The sequence below is a fragment of the Chlorocebus sabaeus genome, chromosome 17, assembly GCF_047675955.1.
Source record: "Chlorocebus sabaeus isolate Y175 chromosome 17, mChlSab1.0.hap1, whole genome shotgun sequence".
NCBI classification, from domain to species: domain Eukaryota; kingdom Metazoa; phylum Chordata; class Mammalia; order Primates; family Cercopithecidae; genus Chlorocebus; species Chlorocebus sabaeus.
Window position 1 is genome coordinate 21,159,862 of NC_132920.1, and position 21,920 is coordinate 21,181,781.

General features: G+C 39.6%; 1 protein-coding gene across 1 annotated transcript in view; it reads left to right on the top strand.

The window, feature by feature from the left end:
- The window catches only part of CDKAL1 (CDKAL1 threonylcarbamoyladenosine tRNA methylthiotransferase), a 705,645-nt gene that overhangs the window by 657,854 nt on the left and 25,871 nt on the right, over positions 1-21,920 (top strand). Inside the window, exons 14-15 of the mRNA XM_007973575.3 lie at positions 14,052-14,135; positions 17,138-17,302. Of these exons, the coding sequence (XP_007971766.3) occupies positions 14,052-14,135; positions 17,138-17,302 (249 nt within the window). The remainder of the gene's footprint in view (positions 1-14,051; positions 14,136-17,137; positions 17,303-21,920) is intronic.

Genomic DNA, 21,920 nt, shown 5'->3' on the forward strand with positions numbered 1-21,920 from the left:
ACTCCTCTCTGAAGCAGCAATTAGAGCCCCAAGACAGTTTTCTACTTGAAATTAAAATTCCCTCATGACTACTTGAATAAAGATGTCCAGTAGTAGTGTTGAAGTTATGAATGTGTTTCAGCTCACAGAGCTGTCTTATAATAAATGGAAGATGTGTGTGAAGTTGGAATTTAGTTAAATATAGACCATCCTGGAGATAGTAGAAGTGCTATGGGTTATGTTACCAATAATAATCTAACTTGTCCTGCACCTGCTGTTGGACCTCCTCCATATTTTTACCTCTGCCAGTGACTCCCAAAAGCCAGGTTATTAATCTAAAGACAACTCAAGACTAAAACTACATCAATACTGTTATAAACCAAAAATAAAATCCTAAGCCCTCCACCCAACTGAATGGACCCATCCTCTTGGCCAGGGGCATTCAAAGTTGACCTGAAAAACTGTGATACTTTAGGCCATGAGAGGAAGCAGGGATGGGGGGTTGGGGGAGGGGTAGGTTGGACATGCCTCATTATGCTCTCCTCTGTTTGGAATTCAGGTACAGCTGATCAGCAGTAACATTAAAACAGAGAACTTAAGACTGACAAAACAGACTTTTTGTAACAATAAGATACCAGATTCCAACCTGATCTGGCACAGCATCACATGACAAATAACAGGCCCTAAAAGAAATTAAAATATTTTACCCCCAAATACATATACATTTCTTTGACTTTTTTTTTTTTTTTTTTTTTTTTTTTTTGAGATGGAGTCTTGCTCCATCTCACAGGCTGGAGTGCAGTGGCACGCTCATAGCTCACTGGTGCCTTGACCTTCTGGGCTCAAGTGATCCTCCCACCTCAGCCTCTGGAGTAGCTAGGACCACAGGTGTACACTACCATATGCAGCTAATTTTTTTTCTTTTTTTTTTTTTTCTGTAGAGATGGGGTTTCACTATGTTGCCCAGGCTGGTCTCAAACTCCTGGGCTCAAGTGATCTACCCACCTCAACCTCCCAAAGTGCTAGGATTACAGGGTGAGCCACAGTACCCAGCCTATGATTTTAATGACTTGAATATTCTCAAGGTCTCTTAGTTCCTACAATGCAGTAATTTTGTAGCAGTTTGAAGATCCAGACATACTAAATAGGCTTTCCCAGCTACTCCTTGAGTTGGCTCTGTTTCTGCTATTTAGTCTCAGGAACCATTGCAGTGGCTTCTATCTACATCTGTGATAAACAGCTTTTCCTAGAACAACTTGCAGACATGGCAATGTTCAGGTTTAAGTAGAGGATGTACTATTGTGTTTGGCAGGAGAGGCCATTTAAAAAAAAAAAAAAAAAGCAGCCCTCATACTAAATTTCTTTTGAAAGGTGTTACTGATCAAAAAATATAGCTCAGAATTGAAAATTGTTTGGACTAAATAACTGTGTCCTTTCTCTCACCTTCCACTCAATCCTTCCCCCAAAGTAGATTGATACGAAAAAGTACGTAGGATTGCTTAAAGCTTTTATCTTTCTTAGTAATCACCCTGGAAGAATTTTTAAATTATTGATTTAAGTGAAGTCTTTTATTCTTGGTTTAAATGTATACAAAAACTACTCACATGCTCACCTGCAATCTTGATTTTCTTTGAATTTCATCTGTTTCCTTGCTTGTCGACATCAAGGGGAAATAGGGAGAGAGGATAGGTCTGAACCAAAGTACTCCCACTTAAATGGCATGATGTGTATATGTATCTATGTGTGTGTGCATGCCTGTGTGTGCACATAGCAAATTACTGGTTGCAATAAAATTTGTTAGAATTTCAATTTAGCTTCATTAAGTCTGAGACAGTGAAGTAATATTAAGGGAGAAATAGAATAGGTGAAGAGAAGTAAATACTAAATCAATTTTCTTTCAAGAAAGATGTTTTAGAAGAAGTGGTATTCATTTTTTAGGTCATCATTGACATTTCTCAATATTATATCCCTATAAACTGCATATCAGGACTTGTACATGCCTGAAGAAGCTACATTTTTTTTTTTTTTTTTGAGACGGAGTCTCGCTCTGCCACCCAGGCTGGAGTGCGGTGGCCGGATCTCAGCTCACTGCAAGCTCCGCCTCCCGGGTTCACGCCATTCTCCTGCCTCAGCCTCCCGAGTAGCTGGGACTACAGGCGCCCGCCACCTCGCCCGGCTAATTTTTTGTATTTTTTAGTAGAGATGGGGTTTCACCGTGTCAGCCAGGATGGTCTTGATCACCTGACCTCGTGATCCGCCCGTCTCGGCCTCCCAAAGTGCTGGGATTACAGGCTTGAGCCACCGCGCCGGGCCTAGAAGCTACATTTTCACCGCAGGAGAGGAAATCAGAATAAAGCATTGAGATGCAGGTGCACAGTAATACAAGTGGGCACTTTCCCGTGAAGCCTGAATGCCTGGCCAATAATGCAGAAGCTCTTGGAGCGGGTCTCTCAGGGTCTCCCGGAGCTAAGCCAAGAAGTATGGGGGTGGGGCGGGGGGGTTCAGGAGAGAATAATTGTTATTCAGTCTTCTTTAATGAGATGTATTGCCCACTGCTGAAAGATTGTGGCAGTGCCTTTTGTTATGCTAATTAGACACCATTAGAGCTTGGCTCTCTTTGATTTCTGCTTAATCTTTTCTGCTTCCTCAGCCTCAATCCTGACTGGCAAATGGTTGAAAGATGGTGGGGTGTACTGCACGTGTTATTTATTGCTCACATCTGAGTTCTTTGGGGGAATGGGGGATAATGTAAGATTCATCTTACCAAAGGCAGTACATATTTTGGACATTCATTTTTGGCTTATTTTTTTAAAAAAATGAATTTTTTGATAATGATTACTTTCTGCCTTTTAAGTCCAAATGTCACTGTTTTTTATATGGTTGCTTTTGCAGCCACACTGAATGGAAAATGACAGATTGGAAAATGTAGATGGCCTCTCTTTGGTTGCCTGGATTTCCCTAAAAACAGTGAGCAAGTTGATCATGCCATAAGGTTTTAGGGAGGCTGTGGTCAACCAAAAAAATGGAAGCAAGAATAATTTAATGGTCAAAAAGAGCAATTTTGCTATTCAGAATTCCTGCCTTTACAGTTTATAGACATGTATACATTCCTTCCTAAAACTAAAACATTACGTTTACACGATTACCACAATTAAGAGTGTGGTGAGTTGTTTTTTTTTTAATTTTTTTGAAAAATGACTAATATCATTTCTAAAACAGTGAAATGGTAGATTTCCCCTAAATTTTTAAAAACAACATCATCGTGTTTTAGAGCAGCCCTCTCCAATAAAAATATAGTATCAACCACAGATGTTACTTTAAATTTTTTGATAGCCACATTAACAAAGTAAAAAGAAACAGGTGAAATGTGTTTGAATAATGTATTTTATTTACTCCAGTATATCAAAAGTATTATCATTTCAGCAGGTATTCAGTATAGAAATTAATGAGATGTCTTACATTCTTTTATTCATGTTAAATTTTTGAAATCCGGTGTGTACTTTGCACTGGTGTGTGTTTTATAACACATCTCAATTTAGATTTGCCACATTTTAAGTGCCCAGTGGCCACATATGGCCGGGGCTACTGTATACACGGTGCAGTTTTAAAGTAATTAATTCACCCCTTGCCTAAAACAACTGTCAGGATAGAATCCATTTTTAACATTATAGATTATATATTATGAGGTACGTGAGCTTGACCAAGTCATTTAATCCCTAAGGGGCCTGTATTCTCATCTGTAATATGAAGAGTTTGTCCTAAATGATCTCTGAAGTCCTCTCTTCCATCCAATCCAGCTCTGCATTCATGATTTTAAAACTTCTCATTTAGAAGTTGGGTAGGCTGGAGCTTATCCATCCTTTCTCATAATTTAGTATTTGAAAAGAAGCTTTCTTATGCCATAAAGATAATTAGAAAGTGTCCTGCATACCACGCCCACACATTTTTTTCTTCCAAATGTCTGAATCTTTCTCTGAATTATTCTGAGTTTTATACCATTGGTAATGCCTGGTAGTGTAGCTCGCTGAGGTGCCTGACGCCCTGTGCTTTTGGAATGAGGACTTGGAGCAATGAAGATGTGAGGGGAGTTGGCAAGTGGTTGCTGCAGATTACTAGATTACACAAACAATCTCTCTCTCCAATGCTTTTGCTTTTGCTTTTGCTTTGCTTTGCTTTTTTTTTTTTTAATTTGGCTTACTTTTTGTATTGTCAGTGAAACAAAGCTTCTACAAGCACCTTCCAAGAAAGTGACCTATTAAATGTTATCACTGGTTACTTGTGTGCCTTTTGGGGATGGGGAATGTATGAAAAAATATGTTTTCCCAGAAGCACAGCACAGTATTCATACATATTTTTGCCCATTTGTGAAAAAAGGACATTCCTTATTTTAGTGTTTCTTTGTTGAAAATGAAGTGAAACTTTTTTCACATATGTACTGTATGTAGGTAATTTAGATTTTTGGTTTTGAATTGCTTTTTTAGCAGTTAATTTTTCTGTTGGGAACATATATTGTTTTACTGTTTTGTAAAGGCTCTTTATATATACTATGTAACATATAACATGTCATTAATATATATGTCATATATAAAATATATGTCATACTTGCAATTTTTTCTATTTGCTTTTTGACTTTATGACAGTCTTAATATACTTTTTTTTTTTCATCAGTGGTTAACTTCTCATTTATGGTGACATGGCATTATGTTAAAAATGTTTCATCAACACATTACATGTCTAATAATTTATATTTCCTCCAAGTATTTTGTGGCTTCTTCTTTTTCATCTTTTCAACTGACAAATAAAATCATATCTCTTTAAGGTGTACAACCTACTTTTATGAGTAGGTCCCTTTTTGAGAATCTGCTCTCAAAGAAGACTGGCCTAGACTTGCCAAGTAATGGCTGAGAGAGACCAATGGGAATAGATCAGGAGGGTGGAAGTGAATGGAAATTCTGTTCAATTTTTAGGTTTGGGCTTTTCATTAAAAAGTTCTACACTTATATCCAGTGTTGGTTCCACTGGCCCTTTCCATGAATCAGATCTCATGGATAGATCTTACTGGCAGTATCTAGCCATAGGACTTCAGTTTTCAATGCTGAGCACTTTCCCAGGCTGCCTGGGCATGACAGAGCTTGCCCAGTGTGGGGAAAAACAGACCTGATGTACTTTGCGCCGGCTCTGTGATAGGAGGGTCAACTTGTTTGGGTTTGTTGAGCGGGTAGATTTCATGTTATATGTTCTTACCACAATTTTTTTTTAATTCCGCAAAAAGCATTATAGGCAATACCTTTGAATGCTCTAGAATACTCAGAATGTACAGGCAGGTGGTTAAAATGCAGCTGCTTTTTGAACTGGCAGTTTAGTTAGCACTAGATATGGATCCCTGATGCCAGGCAGGAAGGCATCAGCGTGGCATTTCCTGTGTAACTATTTACTCTTACTATTGGCTCTTGATCAGCAGATGAAAATAGCTTTGTTACTAAGAATGGGATTTTGCCCCCAGCAGGGAAGAGACTACCTTGGATTGTCTTCCTCTTACTAGGGTAGACACGGCTAGAAGAAAACCAACCAGCGTGAAGAAAAAGCACAAGGGGATTCTTGTTAGAAGAAACTTCATGGTCTGATTTGATTCAGTAGGACTGCCTCGGGTCTGGTCTTTGTATCTTGTATCACTGCACAAAGGAGGGAAGAAGAGCTTTTGAAAAGCCAAATTGTTTTGCAATTTTTCTTTCTACTTAGGTTGTTTCTGAAATGCACAGAAGGAAGAAATAAGGTTACTAAGATACTCATGGCAATTAATAGATAAGCATATATACTTAAAAATGTGGCTATTCCACTTCAAAGGAACATTCTTCCCCTTTTGAGTACATTTATATCTATTAATAAGTGTATCTAAAGAATTTTTTTTTCCACAGAGAACAGTGTTTTCAAATAATCTAACGAATGCCTTTTTTTGTCATTGTTTAAGAATCAGTTACCAGTTCTAGTGCTTTGAGAATAAACTGTCCAACATCTTCTCTTAAGAACGCTTAAGTAGACCAATAAACTGATGGCTAGCATTTTGAATACGATGGACTTAAAGGCTCATTACTTGTTTTCTATGCTATCATCATTTTTGACACACATTTCTGTGTCGTGGCCCTATTTCATTATAGACTGGCATTGTGGGGTAAGGATGATATTAAATTTTAATGTTATTGCTATTATTACTGTTGACCGTTTTTAGCATAAGTATGCCTGGTTCTTTAATTCCAGCTTCTGCAGGGCCAGAAAATAGAAGTGTGCATAAACAGTCAGGAAAATTACTGTATACCCAGGAGACCCAGCATCGCATGCTCTGCCTGTTGTGAATGATGAATCAAAATGGAAAGGTTATCATTTTCATTAGCTAGGAAAGAACAAGACCATACTTTTCTCCAAGTGTAATTACAGCGGTTCACTGGCAACATTACACTGCAGTAATTAGTCTAAAGGTGTATGTGAGGGCAGGCTTTTGCACAGACACTAGAAATATTATTTCAGAGTTTAAGGTCACAGCCTTGTGTTTAACATGTTCCAGGCAGCTTAGGGGGGAAAAAAAAAAAAAAAACCTAATTTGACTGGAGCTAAGGAAAGAAAGACATTTGACATTTCCCAGAGTCTTGTATTCAGAAACCAGTCAGGTCGAAAAATTGTATTTTATTATCTACAATAAAAGAAAAAACTTAGCTACAGAAGTAGCATGTCAGAATATTCTGTAGGATAAACACAGATAAAATTCAAGTTTATTAGGACCATGATGTAAATGATTACAGGAACTTTTGCTATGTGCGTTTTAATCTCCATTCTTTTCCTAAGGCAAAGAATGGACAGAAAAAATAATTGTCAGCAGTTCTTCAAGGGAAACAAAATAGTTTCTTTCTCCTTAACACTGTTTTCAATAAATAAATGTCTACCTTGCACTGGTCCATATATCTATGTCCTTTGTGAATGTTTTGGTACTCTAAATAGTAATATTGAAATCTTTTTGTAACTCAGGATCTCAGAATACAAATTGATTGACATTATTTTCCAAAGCCATATCAGGCTTTCTGTTCACGTAAAGCAAAAATAAGAAGAAAAAAAAAGTTATAAAGAGAAAAGCAAACTTTACAGTTTATGTTTAAAGCCATATATGAGTTTAAGAGAAACCTTTTCTTTTCCTAGTCCAAAGAATACTTTTGCAAGCAACATTTTTTACTGGGTTAAAAGTATTAGCCCAAATACCCTGATGTCTTTGTTTAATTTGAGTAATGTCTGCCTTTCTTCAAACAATTCTGTTTCTCTCTTTATATCCTTATATAGCCTTGTAGAATATTGTTTGTTTCAGGACAAATGATGACTTAGAGTGTACTTGAGGAGCATTCATTCAGCAACCAAGTTCTGTTGGAAACCACAGCTTTTTAAATGCAAGTGTGTGTTTTATCTGCATTCTCTGCTGGCCATATGGTTAGAACTGATGTTTTTCACAACTTCAGGCACTTGGGAAATTTAAGGATAGATGTGACACAAATGACACAGCTAGCTGATTATGTAACTTACTGAAAAATCTACCCCAAAATTGAATTTAAAAACATTGCTATTTGTTTGTCACAGATGTTTCTCTACTCAAGGAAAAGTCATACACTGCAGAATTAGATCCGTGATGTTGTAAGTTTTCCACAGCTAGCAATTAAATAGGAGGCATTGAGTAGTGGGAAGAGTTCAAAGACTTCCCTTTCTTCTGCCACTGCCACTGAGCAAATCACCCATCTTGCCAGACCTTAGTTCTCTCCCTGTGGAATCAGAGAGATTGCTAAGCCCCCTCCAAGGTCTTACTTTCTTTGTCTGTCTAGGGGAATACTGCTTTTATTTTCTGCCTTTGTGGTTTTCATTAAAAAAAAAAAGTATAAGAGCTTTTCTCATATCTTTTCAACAAGGCCTAGAAAATTGTAGCACACTCTTTCTTTCACAGCTGGGGTCGTATTTCCCAGCAGCCCTGCAAGGTTGGCAGTAATGTAGGGTCTTGTAGAGATGTTTCCTGCACCCTCCTTCACTTTAGTGACCCAGTCAGAGAAAGCAAGGGATGGTTTTACAGGAATATTTTTATAATTCATTTTTTATAAAATATCTTTAAATAACGTTCAAATGATGAAATGAAATTCTGTACATCCTAGGAAAAGATTACTTTCTCTATTTACGTTTGATGAATACATTATAAAGTATGTCTAGGTTGTTAAAGCAGGTGCCAGAACCAACAGCCACTTTCAAAAGTCCATAGAGCTGAATTAAGTAAAAGAATAAGCTCTGAAGGTAAGAATTGTCCCTTACTTCAGAGAGCTACAATCAAGTTACTTTCCTGACAGATCTCTTAAAAGGCAAAGCTTTGTAAATGGAAACTGAGTTTCCCCTGGAAATACTGTAGCATTTGTATTCTCAACAGAAACTTTTAACCTCTAGCACGTTACAGAAATTAAATAAACATCATTTTATTTAACCAGCCATAAACTATATGCCTACAAACAAATCAGAAGGAAAAGGACATCTTTCTTAGGATTATAAGAAAATACTCTGGGGCCGGGCGTGGAAGCTCACGCCTGTAATCCTAACACTTTGGGAGGCCAAGGCAGGCGGATCACGAGGTCAGGAGATTGAGACCATCCTGGCTAACACAGTGAAACCCTATCTCTACTAAAAATTAAAAAAAAAAAATTAGCCAGGCGTGGTGGCGGGTGCCTGTAGTCCCAGCTACTTGGAAGGCTGAAATAGGAGAATGAGGTGAACCTGGGAGGCGGAGCTTGCAGTGAGCCGAGATCGCACCACTGTACTCTGGTCTGGGCAACAGAGCAAGACTCCATCTCAAAAACAAAACAAAAAGAAACAAAATACTTTATTGAGAGTTCCTTTTTTTTTTTTTTTTTCAGAGATAGGATATCTCTCTGTCACCCAGTCTAGAATGCAGTGGTGCAATCATAGCTCACTGCAACCTTGAACTCCTGGACTCAAACAATCCTCCTGCCTTAGCGTTCCAAGTAGCTGGGACTACAGATATGCGCCACCACACCCTGCTAATTTTTTAAATTTTTTTGTAGAAACAAGGTCATGCTATGTGGCCCAGGCTAGTCTCTAACTCCTGACCTCACATGATTCTCCCCGCCTTGGCCTCCCGGAATGCTGGGATTACAGGTGTGTGCCACCCACCACAACCACCCAAGCTTTGTTGAGATTTTGGCAGACTTCTCTAAGGAAACTTCAAGTCACTCAGTAGCCTCTTGAGACACCTTGTAATTGTTTCCTGGCAGGTACTGTATTGAAAATCAAGTTGCTGGTTTAAGTACAGCAAGAAGGTAGCTGTAATTTGCAGAAGGCTCCAAGCATATATTACTGTTTTAAAAAAGAAGGAGACAGAGAGAGAGAGAAAGAGAGAGAATGAGAGAGACAGGCTTGATTTAGTGTACATACTTTCCTTCAGCTGATTCTCATGAAACCTTTGGATGTCCTGATCCCCTACTTACAGATCTACCTTCAAGAATGACTTAAACTTCATAATTGAAAGATCCTTTAAATATTGTAATCCACCTCCCCTTCAGCAGCCCTACTCTCTTCTCCCTACTTCCGTCCCACTTCTACCAGCCTCTCATTTTTAGATGAGGAAAGTAAAGGCCCAAAACATAGGTCTCTTTTATCTCAAAAATAATCTACTCAGACCCTGTGTCTTTGTCCCCTACTGACCAATCCATATATGTGGCATCTGTTGATTTCAAAGAACCCTCTTCAGACTCTTTTCCCTTGGATTCTTCTAGAACTGTGTGCTTCTGCTTCTGACCTTTCATTGTCCATCCATCACTTTCCGCTTTCTTCCTAACCTTGAATGTTACAATTCTCTTGACGCCACCCACTAGACCATTCTTTGGACTTGGAATTTCAGTTGTATCTTAATCATTTTTGCTGAACAATTATATTGTGCTCTGACTTAGTTCATTTTCTGTTGCTATAACAGAACACCCAAGACTGGATAATTTATAAGGAAAATAAGTTTATTTGGCTCATGATTCTGGAGGCTGAGAAGTCCAAGATCAGGCAACCCATTTAGTGAGAACTTCAACTCAGCAGAAAGCAGAAGGGTTTTCAAAGAGACCAAACATGAAAGGCAGCCTCACATTATAACAACTGGCTCTCATGTGAACTTATCCATTCTCTCAAGAACTGACTCAGTCCCTGGAGAAAGACGTTAACTGATCTTAATGACCTAATCACTTCTTAAAGACACCACCTCCCAACACTGTGACATTGGCAATTAAATTTCAACATGAGTTTTGTTAGGGACAAACCATAGCAGGCTGCCAGTCACACATTTTATGAGAACCATGGTTTTCAACCTCTTCCTTACTTGTGGGATTTTGTCCATTTTTCACAATGATGTAACCTTTTCCTGTTGGTAGTTTCAGCTGTTAGGCAAGGATCTGTCAGCGATGGTGAGGCAGCCATAGAAGTTTGCTTCTCAAATGAGTGTAGAGTCTCCTTAAGATAAACTCTGATCCCTTCTAGTGGACTACCTCTGCCATTAGCATAATAGATACCTGGGTGGTGTGGTCCTAGAGTCCTGAAGATATCTGTAGCCTTGCCACTTTTCTCCAGATGCCCTGCCTTAGTTCTGTGACTAGAACTTCCTTACTTGGATAGCAGAGGCACTCTTTGGTTATGGCAAGCCAGGATGATTACTCTCAATTTTGTTATATGAGGGTCTTTAACCACACAGGGCTACCATATGGGGTGGGAGAGACAGCAGCTGGAAAGTGTAGGGGAAGTGGCTCATTTTAAAAAGAAATTTGAGGCTTGTATATATTTGCTTAGCCCACAAGTTCCCTTGCAACCAAGGTGAAGTTCCATCTTCCCGAATGTCATCTGAACTCATTCTTCCATAACTTCAGTGTTGACTTTAATATTATTTGGAATAGTTGATTCTCTTAAAGGTTATATTTGATATTCACTTCAATGTGACTTCATTCATTAAAAAATATTGAGGGAGGCATTTATTATTTTTTGTTTGTTCATTTGTTGTGATAGGTTCTCACTCTGTTGCCCAGACTGGAGTGCAGTGGCATGATCAAAGCTTACTGCAGCCTCCAACTCCCGGGCTCTGGCAAGTCTTATATATTTATAATATATATGTATACATATATCTATTTTAAGGGGTGAGGACGGATTGCAGCAGCTTTTGATCAAAGCCCTAGCCTTCCTAGGCTCATTTTTGCTCAGTACGCTCTGGAGATTTTGTTTTGTTTTGTTTTGTTCTGTTTTGAGACAGAGTCTCACTCTGTCACCCAGCCTGGAGTGCAGGGGTACAATCTCATCTCACTGCATCATCTGCCTCCCAGGTTCAAGCAATCCTCCCACTTCAGCCTCCCAAGTAGCTGGGACTACAGGCACATGCCACCACGCCTGGCTAATTTTTGTATTTTTAGTAGAAACAGAGTTTCACCATGTTGGCCAGGCTGGTCTCGAACTCCTGGCTTCAAGTGATCCACCCACTCTGGCCTCCCAAGGTGCTGGAATTACAGGCGTAAGCCATTGTGCCTGGCCTCTGGAGATGTTTTATTTATTTATGTACTTATTTTTCTGAGACAGGATCTTATTCAATCACCCATACTGGAATGCAGTAGAATGATCACAACTCACTGTACCCTCAACCTGCCAGGCCCAAGCGATCCTCCCACCTCAGCCTCTCGAGCTGGGACTAAAGGCACACACCACCACACTCGGCTAATTTCTGTATTTTTTATAGAGGCGGGGTTTTGCCATGTTACCCAGGTGAGTCTCAAACTCCTGGACTCAAATCTGCCCACCTCTGCCTCCCAAAGTGCTGGGATTACAGGCATGAGCCACCGGGCCTAGCCAATGACACTGGGGACACAAATGGGATGACTCCTCAGTTGAGGACACAAATAGGACGACTGAAAAGGTGTTTGCCACTATGAATTAGTGCACATTGTGGTTCTCCTGAGTCTCTTTGGCAAATAATAGTTAAATACTCACCTACAAATAGTTCTCTTATGGTTGATTAAAAGCCCAGCTTTCTACTATATAAACATAGCAAGTCTTTTTAACTCTGTATATATTACTGTCATTGTTATCATCTCCAGATGAAATAGAGCAGCCCAGACATGATGGCCCTTACTCTCCACATTGATTCTAATAAGAAGAAAGAAGCAGCATAGTTTGCAGTGGCTCTACAATTTCCCATTGTTGTTAATTTCCTGAAAACTTGATGTTAAATGAAGTGTAATTGCAGATTTCCTTAAGAACCATTGACAGATACTTATCCTAAGTCATAAGCAACTCACACTGTGAAATGTGTGCAAACATTCTAAGTTTTCTTCTAGAAGAATATACTTCAGTGAAACCCAATATTCCCCAGCCCTTTTTGACAAACAGAGCCAGCGAAAGTCAACATAGAAGTTGGGGGAAATTTCTTTTTGCCACTTGATTTTTTTAAGGGGATTAATGTTGCCAGAACTTCCATTGTTTTTCAGAGAATGAAAAGAGTCTTTAATAAGTGTCATCTCAGAGACCTTACAACTTTTGGCTAAGAGGGCTGCACTTTGAATGAGATAGTAAACTAGATAGTAAATTATGGTGTATTTAGGTACTGGCATTGTATGATGGAGAGGGGAGTTTGATTTTTTTTTTTTAATTGTTAGGTGGTCTATTTAGTGCAGCTGTGTTTATGTTTCCTTCATGGTAACCGCCTGAACATGGTGACAAGTCCCTACAAATGAGAATAGGCATTTTAAAAAATTATCTTGCCAATGAGCTTTAATTTTGGGGGTCATAATTATTAAGTAGCAATGGTAAAACTAATCCCCAGCACAGTCATTTAGTATAGTTGGTTGGCTGTATCAGACATTTTGACAACCTTGTAAAAAGAGTAATTGAGGCTAGGCATGGTGGCTCACACCTGTAATCCCAGCATTTTGAGAGGCCAAGGTGAGTGGATCACCTGAGGTCAGGAGTTCGAGACTAGCCTGGCCAACATGGCAAAACCCCATCTCTACTAAAAATATAAAAATTAGCTGGGCATAGTGGCACATGCCCGTAATCCCAGCTACTCGGGAGGCTGACGCAGAAGATTCGTTTGAACCCAGGAGGCGGAATTTGCAGTGAGCCAACATCACACCACTGAACTCTAGCCTGGGTGACAGAGCGAGACTCTGTCTCAAAAAAAAAAAAAAAAAAAAAAAAGAGTAATTGATACCTTAAATGCTGCATTTCACAACAGAATAAACTTGGAAATTGTAAATTTCCTGAGAATAGTCACACTTCTTTACCCATTGTTTTGGCTGATTTACTTCTTTGCTATTAAAAATGGGTGCTCAGATCATAATGTACATCAATCCTGTAGAAAATTAGCAGTTCCATATTTTTTGCTGTCTTTCTCTTTAAAAAATAATAAATGAACATGGGGCCATGACTGCAGCATAGAGACAGTTGACTGTGACAGAGAAAATGTATATAATAAGTAAATAGCTCTGTGAATTACTCAGTACTTTCAGAATTATGTGCAAGATATGAAATGTGGAGGTGCAAGGTCCTAATGACTGGTTTCCAGAGGCATTTTCTTTAGTGTTACATCCCGTATAACTCAAATTAATGTTTATTATTATTCTTTTATATTGCCAAAATATTTTCATGAATTTGGATTAGAAGCAGCTTGTTCTGGCTTGTTTTGCAACTTTGTTTCAGGAAACAAAGTGATATTTAGAAGATTTTTGTATGTCATAGAAGCTTTAATTATCTTACTTATGTTGAAGGAGATTAAGTTCTGTTTCAGAGTTATGTAAGAAAATAAGAGTTTATACTATGCTAATTTTATGTTGCCAGATAATTAATGTCTTTCAAAAAATTTGAATCTGTGATTTGAGCAGTGTTCGCTGTTAAATAACCAGCAATGTAGAGTCTACTTTAAATTCAAGAAGATGCTACTTGGTCCAGACCTACTTGGGCTGGCCTTTATTTTAATTTGATGTTTGGATTCACAGGTGTTTACCCGTTTTTTCCTCCCCTTCTCTCCACAGATTGGTGAAAGACAGCAAGTGTTAGTAACAGAAGAGTCTTTTGATTCCAAGTTTTATGTTGCACACAATCGATTCTATGAGCAGGTAAGAGGCACTTCAGTATTCTTGAGTTTTCTCCAAAATGAGAAAGAGTTCTGAAAGTTTAAGCACAGGGCATTTAAAGGGGAGAGTGTTGAATCTTGTCACAACAAGGCTATTTTATAGCCTCAAGCCAGCCAGGCTAACATGGGCTCTATCTTTGTGACTTACTCTACAATATGTTCTGTACAAAGGAATAGGTGTATTTAGTCTATTTTAGTTCACATTAATCTTTGACAGGACCAGCCTTAGGCTTTTGGGCGTTTGGAACTAGGCAGTTAGCACTGCCAGAATTCCCATACCCTGGCAAAGCAGGGGGAAAGTCCTGCTCAGACGACAGGAAGGATGTCTGCATGGGCGACAGCAGCGTGAAAGGGCAGGGATTTCCTCTCACCGGCACATCACCCGGACAGTTTTTTTAGTTGGTCGGTTAGTTGGTTGGTTTTTTAGTTTTGTTTGGTTTTAGTGTTTGTTTTTGTTTATTTGTTTGTTTGTTTGTTTTTTAACTTCTACCTTGATAAAAATGCTAGGAGCAGAGGAAAAAGAGTCTATTCCTTGGACTCAACTCAAATTGTATGAATGACTGTGCAGAACAGTGTGAGGATCAAACCAGCTTCACTGTGAGAGCTTTGGAGGCCATCCCTAGGGGCGCCCCCGCTTACTAGCCCTCCTTCCCTGCCCACCTAAGCTGGCCTGCATTTGCCCACCGAGGAGCCTGACTTCTGTTTCAGCATTGGGGTTTCTACTCCTCCAGGTGGGAGAGCAATTCAAAAGTGACTGAGGAAAACAGAGTGCCTCTTTCAGGGGCATTGACCCTGTCAAGGGCCAAGGCCAGGGAAGAGATGGGATACGCCCTCCTCTCCCATCTCATGATATAGCCTGTGTGGGAGACTCTCATGGGCATATGGAGATCTTCGTTGATCATTCTGGATTGTATTAAAATCAAATGGAGCTTCCTGCTTTTTTGCTTCTTTCTCATCAGATAAGAGGTGAAAATGTTTGCTGTGGGTCATGGCTGAAATTAGGGCTTGAGAAGACGCTGAAGGCCAATGTGGACAAGTCGGATGAGGGATGGGCAGAGGAAGCAGGCTGCCTCTGTCAGAAGGCAGGAAAGCAGGAGCTGAAGAGCCCCCCAGCATTGACATTCCCCAGGGAATCATCTCAGACTGCGCAGTGGGTCCCCAGGAAACAGGGGAGTTTTCAAAGCCCAGACTAGACGTGCTCTGTTCAGTACCAGTGGAGACTGCAGTTGAGGAAGGGCTCCCAGCACTCTGTATCTGGACTGCGTCGCTTCCCCATTTTCCATCTCATTAATATACTCCAGAGGGCCATTTTCCTATTCAGGCCAACCTTCTGCTCAGCCCTGGGGAGGAGCTTGATTGCATTTTGGTTGCCTCTTCTCTCTCCTTTCTCTTGCCATCTGGGTTTTGCCTCAGCAGGGAACTTTTTTCCCTTCATTTTAAAGGCAGTGGCATGCCTCGTTAGCTGCTTCCTCCAATTTAAAGCAGTCGGGCTTTTTCCAATTATTAAAACTGGAGGAGGGGAAAACACTGAGCCGTTCATTCAGATCAAGGCAGCAGATCAAGGAGGGTTATTTTTCCCCAGAATAGTACCAAATCTCCCAGGGTTAGTTTGGTCTAGAGATTTTCTTATTTTATAAAAACTGATTTAAAAGGGCTTTTTATATCCTAACACTAAAGCTCTTTTAGTTCGTTTTGCCTGCCATAAGTAATTCACCACCCAGGTGACCTTTTTCTTATACTTTGATGAAGCAGTGTACTCAGTGGTCATAAAAATCAAACTCAGACCAAGATTCAATTTTGCCTCTCAGAGAGATTGGCTGTGGAACTCCTGGCTCTCATCTGACTTTTCTGTCCCTACAACTAAGCATATCAAAGATTTTCTAGGAATTATTTTTCTAAATAAGATGAGTTCCAGAGGTGAAGATTATATCTAGAGATCCAAGCATTACTGGATTAGAATTGGTCTATTTATTTTGGATTCTAACTTGAAAAGCCTGGCAGGTCGCTCCAGTGCTGAAATAGAAGTGTGAGGGAGACATCATGCATGCAAGCTACCTGCAGGTCCCAAAGGAAGGGAAACGTTTGCTCGAGGTAAACAAGCACTTTTATCAGGAATCTCTAGTGGAAAGAGACGACCTGACAGTTTCCTGTGAAGAAGCCAAAGTAGCCTTCAGAGGACTGGTTCTAGATGGAGGTAGATCCCCAGGACTGAAAAACACATGCTTTTTCTAACAGAGCCAGGGAAAGGAATGGCAGCCGTTCGTTTCAGGAGTCCTTTAGCTCCAAACAGTGGTGTTTGGTGCTATTGGAAGGTTCTTTTAAATGTTTCTCCTTCTCCCTCTGAACACAGCACACCCACATGCGCGAACACAGACACACAGGCCTGTGTTTGAAGTGTGTCTTCAAACCGTTATTCTGACAGCTCACTTGGAAAGTATTAAAAGTATAAGGCTTTCATCAGTATTGTCTCGGTTTTCCTCATTGCATGGAATAGCCAAGAGCAACATATCAAAGGCCTGTCCAGAAGTGACGGACTGATTGCTGGGGGATTTCCCAGGTCTGCCTTCCACATGCCTCGGGACATTAGGCGCGCATCCTGCACTGGAAAAGCACTGCCTAGGGGCCCAGGGTCCCCTCCCAGAAGTGCCTTTCCTTCCTGCAGGCTCCCCAGATCCTTGAGCAGCTAGAAGATAGAGCCCACTTTGGAGGGGATCCCAGAATAGAAAAATGACACTGAGGGACAATGAGGAAACCTGGATAATTAAGTATGCCTTTGGTTAATAGTATTAATAATATATCAATTTGGGTTCATTAATTGTGGCAAACGTACTATGCTAATGTAAGATGGTAAATAATAAGGAAACTGGGAGTTGGGTATACAGGAACTCTCCATACTATCTTTGCAATAATTCTATAAATCTGATACTGTTCTAAAGTAAAATGTTTATTTTTAAAAATTAAGCCTCTGAAACAAATGTGTTTAAGGTTTTAGTGCCAAAGAACCCTGCATTCATGGGGAAAATGGTTGAAGTGGACATCTGTGAATCAGGCAAACATTTTATGAAAGGGCAGCCGGTATCTGATGCCAAAGTGTACACACCCTCCATCAGCAAACCGCTAGCAAAGGGAGAAGTCTCAGGCTTGACAAAGGTAAGTAAAAGATGCTCTCCTCTCTACACTGCTAGTAAAACAGCAGCTGTGGAAGCACAGTGATTCCAGACCATGTTTCTGTTATCATTTATAGTTCCCTTTTTATGTATGCATGAGGCTTTAATCCTTTCTGACAGATTGAAATCTGAATTAGAAAGATGTGTTTTTGCTGATGCTGATAGCTTTGCTTCTCTGGCTGTAAAGGGAATAAGCTGTTTCTGCTTCCAGTTTAGAAGCAGGGGGTAAAAGCCATTATTTGCAGGCGAAAATGTTGACACCAAAAGATGGTCTGATCCAGTATGTTTCTATGTCAGTAGATCCTGAGTGGAAGGGGATAAGGAAAGGGGTGTTTTCTTGCTTTACAAAGCTGTTTATACTGTAGTAGAAACCTACAGCTGAACAGGCACTAAACCGTATCATATATGCAGTTACGGTGCCTTTCAGAAGGGTGTTAGCTGGATATCTACTTTAGTCATGTGGAGTGAAAATTAAACATTTTTTTTCTTTCTATAAAAAAGTAACCTGACCCCTATTTTATACCTTGGTAAATATGGCCGTTTGCCAAGCTCTCTCTTACATTTCATTGAGCTACAGTTGTAAAAGCTGATGGAGTGTGAAATGAAAATGTGTATCACATTTCTAAGCATCATTTGATGTCCTTTCTCCAACACAATTGTTAAGCCCTTAAAAAAAAAAAAAAAAAAGAAAAGAAAAGAAAGCATATAGCAATGATTTAACATATGGAAAAAAACCCTGATATTTATCTGGCCATGTAATTCCAAAATTGTTTTAATCTGTGTATAATCTCGTTCCTCAAAATAAATTGCAAGGACATGTTCGTTAAAATAAAGCAAATACAGCTTCACTCTGGCAATAGCAACAAAGACAATACTATTGTCTGTGTTCTCACTGATTGTGTGGATTCTTGTGCTTGACAAGTACCCACGAAGGATCTGCATGCATGGCCGTCTAACCCATAGTGGAATGGTATAGACCAGCTTTTGTCAAAATTCTACCAAATGTATCAGCCTGCACAATCAGGAGCTAACTCTAAAACTTGATAAGCGTAACCATTCATTTTTGCTGTTTATTTAAAAAAAAAAAAATCATACTTGGGGGATAGGATGGGGGGCCAGGAAGGAGCAGTGTAATCTGGCATTTAAATTATATTGCTAGAGATTTGGCTTTTGATATGTTAGCCAATACTTTGAAAATTTTTTTAAGAAGTCAACTTATTTTTTGTTTTGTTTTGTTTTTCCACATAGTGTATTTTACAAGGTTAATTTTAGATTGCCACAGTGAAAAGGGTTTCTCAGCAAGTAACAGTAGTGGGGAAATTATTATTTCAAAGACTCTGCCTAGTTTAATTCCTTCATGTTTGCCTCTTGGAAAGGGTAGTATTCTAAACATCACCATTGATAACACATAAATAAGGAAATGTAGTGTCCCTCTATTTGTTCCTTAACTATAGCATTACTATCTAAAAGGGCAGTTCCATTTGAATTCTCTGGGGCACCCTTTCTACTCTCCCATCCTTTCCTCTAGTCCAGACAATGGTATCATCGGTTCTACCAGCAGCCCAACTCTAAACCAGAATGGCCCAAAAGTCCCAGATAAGATGAGGAAGCCAGTGGGTTGCTGGTCTGCCAGAGCATGAGGCCACTGGGGTAGGAATATTGATTTGGGTATTTAAGAAAAACAGTAAGGCTTTTGTGTGTTTTGAGAGAGGGTCTCCCTCTGTCACCCAGGCTGGAATGCAATGGTGTGATCACAGCTCATTGCAACCTCTGCCTCCTGGGCGCAAGCGATCTTCCCACATCAGCCTCCTGAGTAGCTGGCGCTATCGGCACTCACCACCATCCTGGCTAATTTTTTTTTTTTTTTTTTTTTTTTTTTTTTGACAGAGTCTCACTCTGTCGCCCAGGCTGGAGTGCAGTGGCATGCAATCTCAGCTCACTGCAGCCTCCACCTCCCTGCAGCATCCACCTCCCAAGTTCAAGCAATTCTCATGCTTCAGTCTCCTGAGTAGCTGGAATTACAGGCACACGCCACTATGCCCAGCTGATTTTTTATTTTTAGTGGAGACAGGGTTTCACCATGTTGGCCAGGCTGGTCTTGAACTCCTGACCTCAGGTGATCCGCCCACCTCAGCTTCCCAAAGTGCTGGAATTACAGGCATGAGCCACTGTGCTCAGCCCCGGCTGATATTGTTTATTTTTTGTAGAGACAGGGTCTCTCTTTGTTGCCCAAGTTCGTCTTGAACTCCTGGCCTCAAGTGGTTTTCCCACCTTGGTCTCCCTGGCATCTAAAGCAAAATACTATGCTTTGGACTTATTTTGTCTCACTTGACCTCTTTTTTTTTTTTTTTTGAAATGGGATTTTGCTTGTCACCCAGGCTGGAGTGCAGTGGCGCAATCTCACTGCAAGCTCCGCCTTCCAGGTTCAAGCGATTCTCCTGCCTCAGCCTTCCGAGGAGCTGGGATTATAGGCGTGCGCCACCACACCCCGCTAATCACTTGACCTCTTTTGATGAAACTGATGAGAAGTACAACAGACTAGAAGGGTGTTATCGAAAGGATGGTGGGAATGGGTGAAAGTTATGTATGCATTTTTAGTGAAAGGAACAGAAGAATAGGAAACTTGAGAAAAACACAGTTTTAAGATGCTAAGAACATCGATATTTTCATCTTGTGCTCACATGCAGCCTAATTTTGTGGTAACCTGCTTATTGTGATGATCTTTTTATACAATTAAGACTTCCGTGGAAAAATTGCTATGCTGTTCAGTTACTCCACCTGAAGAAAACGTGTGGATAGACAGGACCTAGGGTCAGCGATACCAAATCCATGACCATGTACTAGTTTGAAAAATTATCTGAAAGCCATCATCAAAGATTGGGATCAAGGATTTTTTTGTTTTAACTCCGTTGAGGAACTCTATTTATGGAAATTTTATGAACATTTTCAAGCCTATACAAAAGTAGAGAGAATAGTATAATAATCCCACATACCTATTACCCACCCTTAGCCGTCATCAAATCACCAGCCAATCTTATGTCATCTGTGCTCATATCTATCCCCCATTCCTCCAACCCTGATAATTTTGAAGAAAATCCCGTTTACATTTTATGTTATCTAGAAATATACTAGTAAATACCTCTAAAAGATAAAGATTCCTTTTACAAACATAATCAAATATATTATCAAATTTTAAAATCATTACCCATAATTGTCATTGGCTAAATATTCCATGCCTACTGCTGGGACCCAAAGTCAGCATTTGTGGCGCGCTTATCATGGCCAAATACCGTGCTAAATATGTTACATGTCTTCACTCGTATCATCCTCATAACCCTGAGAGGTAGGCACTATTATTATCCCCATTTCACAGATAAGGAATCTGAGCATCCATCACTCAATAAATAGCTTATCTGGAGTCACAACGTTTGAAAGTAGAAGAGGGAAGCCAGGATTTATGTCCCCACTTTCAAGCCTTTGTTTTTGTTTTTGTGTTTTACTTGTTTGTGGTAAAATATACATAACATAAAATGTACTGTCTTACTCATTTGTAAGTGTATAGTTAGTGGTGTTAAGTACATTCTCATTGTTGTACAACCAATCTCCAGAACTTTTCATCTTGCAAAACTGAAACCCTGTACGCATTAAGCAGTAACTCCTCATTTCCCCCTTCCCTCAGCCTTCTAATCTACTTTCTGCCTCTATGAATTTGATTACTTTTGGTACCTCGTATCAGCGGAGTTGTACACTCACCAGTGTTTGTCTTTTTGTGACTTGCTTATTTCACTTAGCATAATATCCCTGGAGTTCATCCATGTTGTAGCATGTGTCAGAATTTTTCTCCTTTTCAGGGCTAAATACTATTCCATTGGATGTGGATGCCATGTTTCATTTATTCATTCATCCTTTGATGGACATTTAGGTTGCTTCTACCATTTGGCTATTATGAATAATGTTTGCTATGAACATGGGTGCACAGATATCTCTTCAAATCCCTGCTCTCAATTATTTGGGGTATTTGTCCAGACATAGGATTGCTAGATTGTATGGTATCTCTATTTTTAATCTTTTGAGGAGCTGCCATCCTGTTTTCCATGGCAGCTGTACCATTTTACATTTCTACCAATAGTGCACAAGGGTTCCAGTCTCTCCACATTCACATCAACACTTATTTTCTCTCTCTCTCTCGTTTTGTTTTGTTTTGTTTTGTTTTGATAGTAACCATCCTAATCGGCATGAGTTAAGCCTGTATTTTTAAGCCCAGGTCCAGACTGCCTTACCCATTTTAATTGCAGGAGTCTTATTTGATAACTTCTGGACACTAGTTTCTTTTTGTATACCAAAGTAAGCTTACACTGGATACAAAAAAAATAATAAGTAAGAGAAAGAGGGAAAAACGAGAAAATGGACAGTCTTAATTATCTTCTCTGTGGGTTCAGTTAAAAATGGCATTAGAGATCTGTCTCTCTTAGGAATATGCGAGAATGTGAACATTACTGCTGTCTATTTTAATAAAGGCTAACTAGTTTTACTACTAATGTTCTTTCTTCTTGTCTGGCCTATGTTATAAAAAATCACTTGAATCTTACCATTTCTTTGAT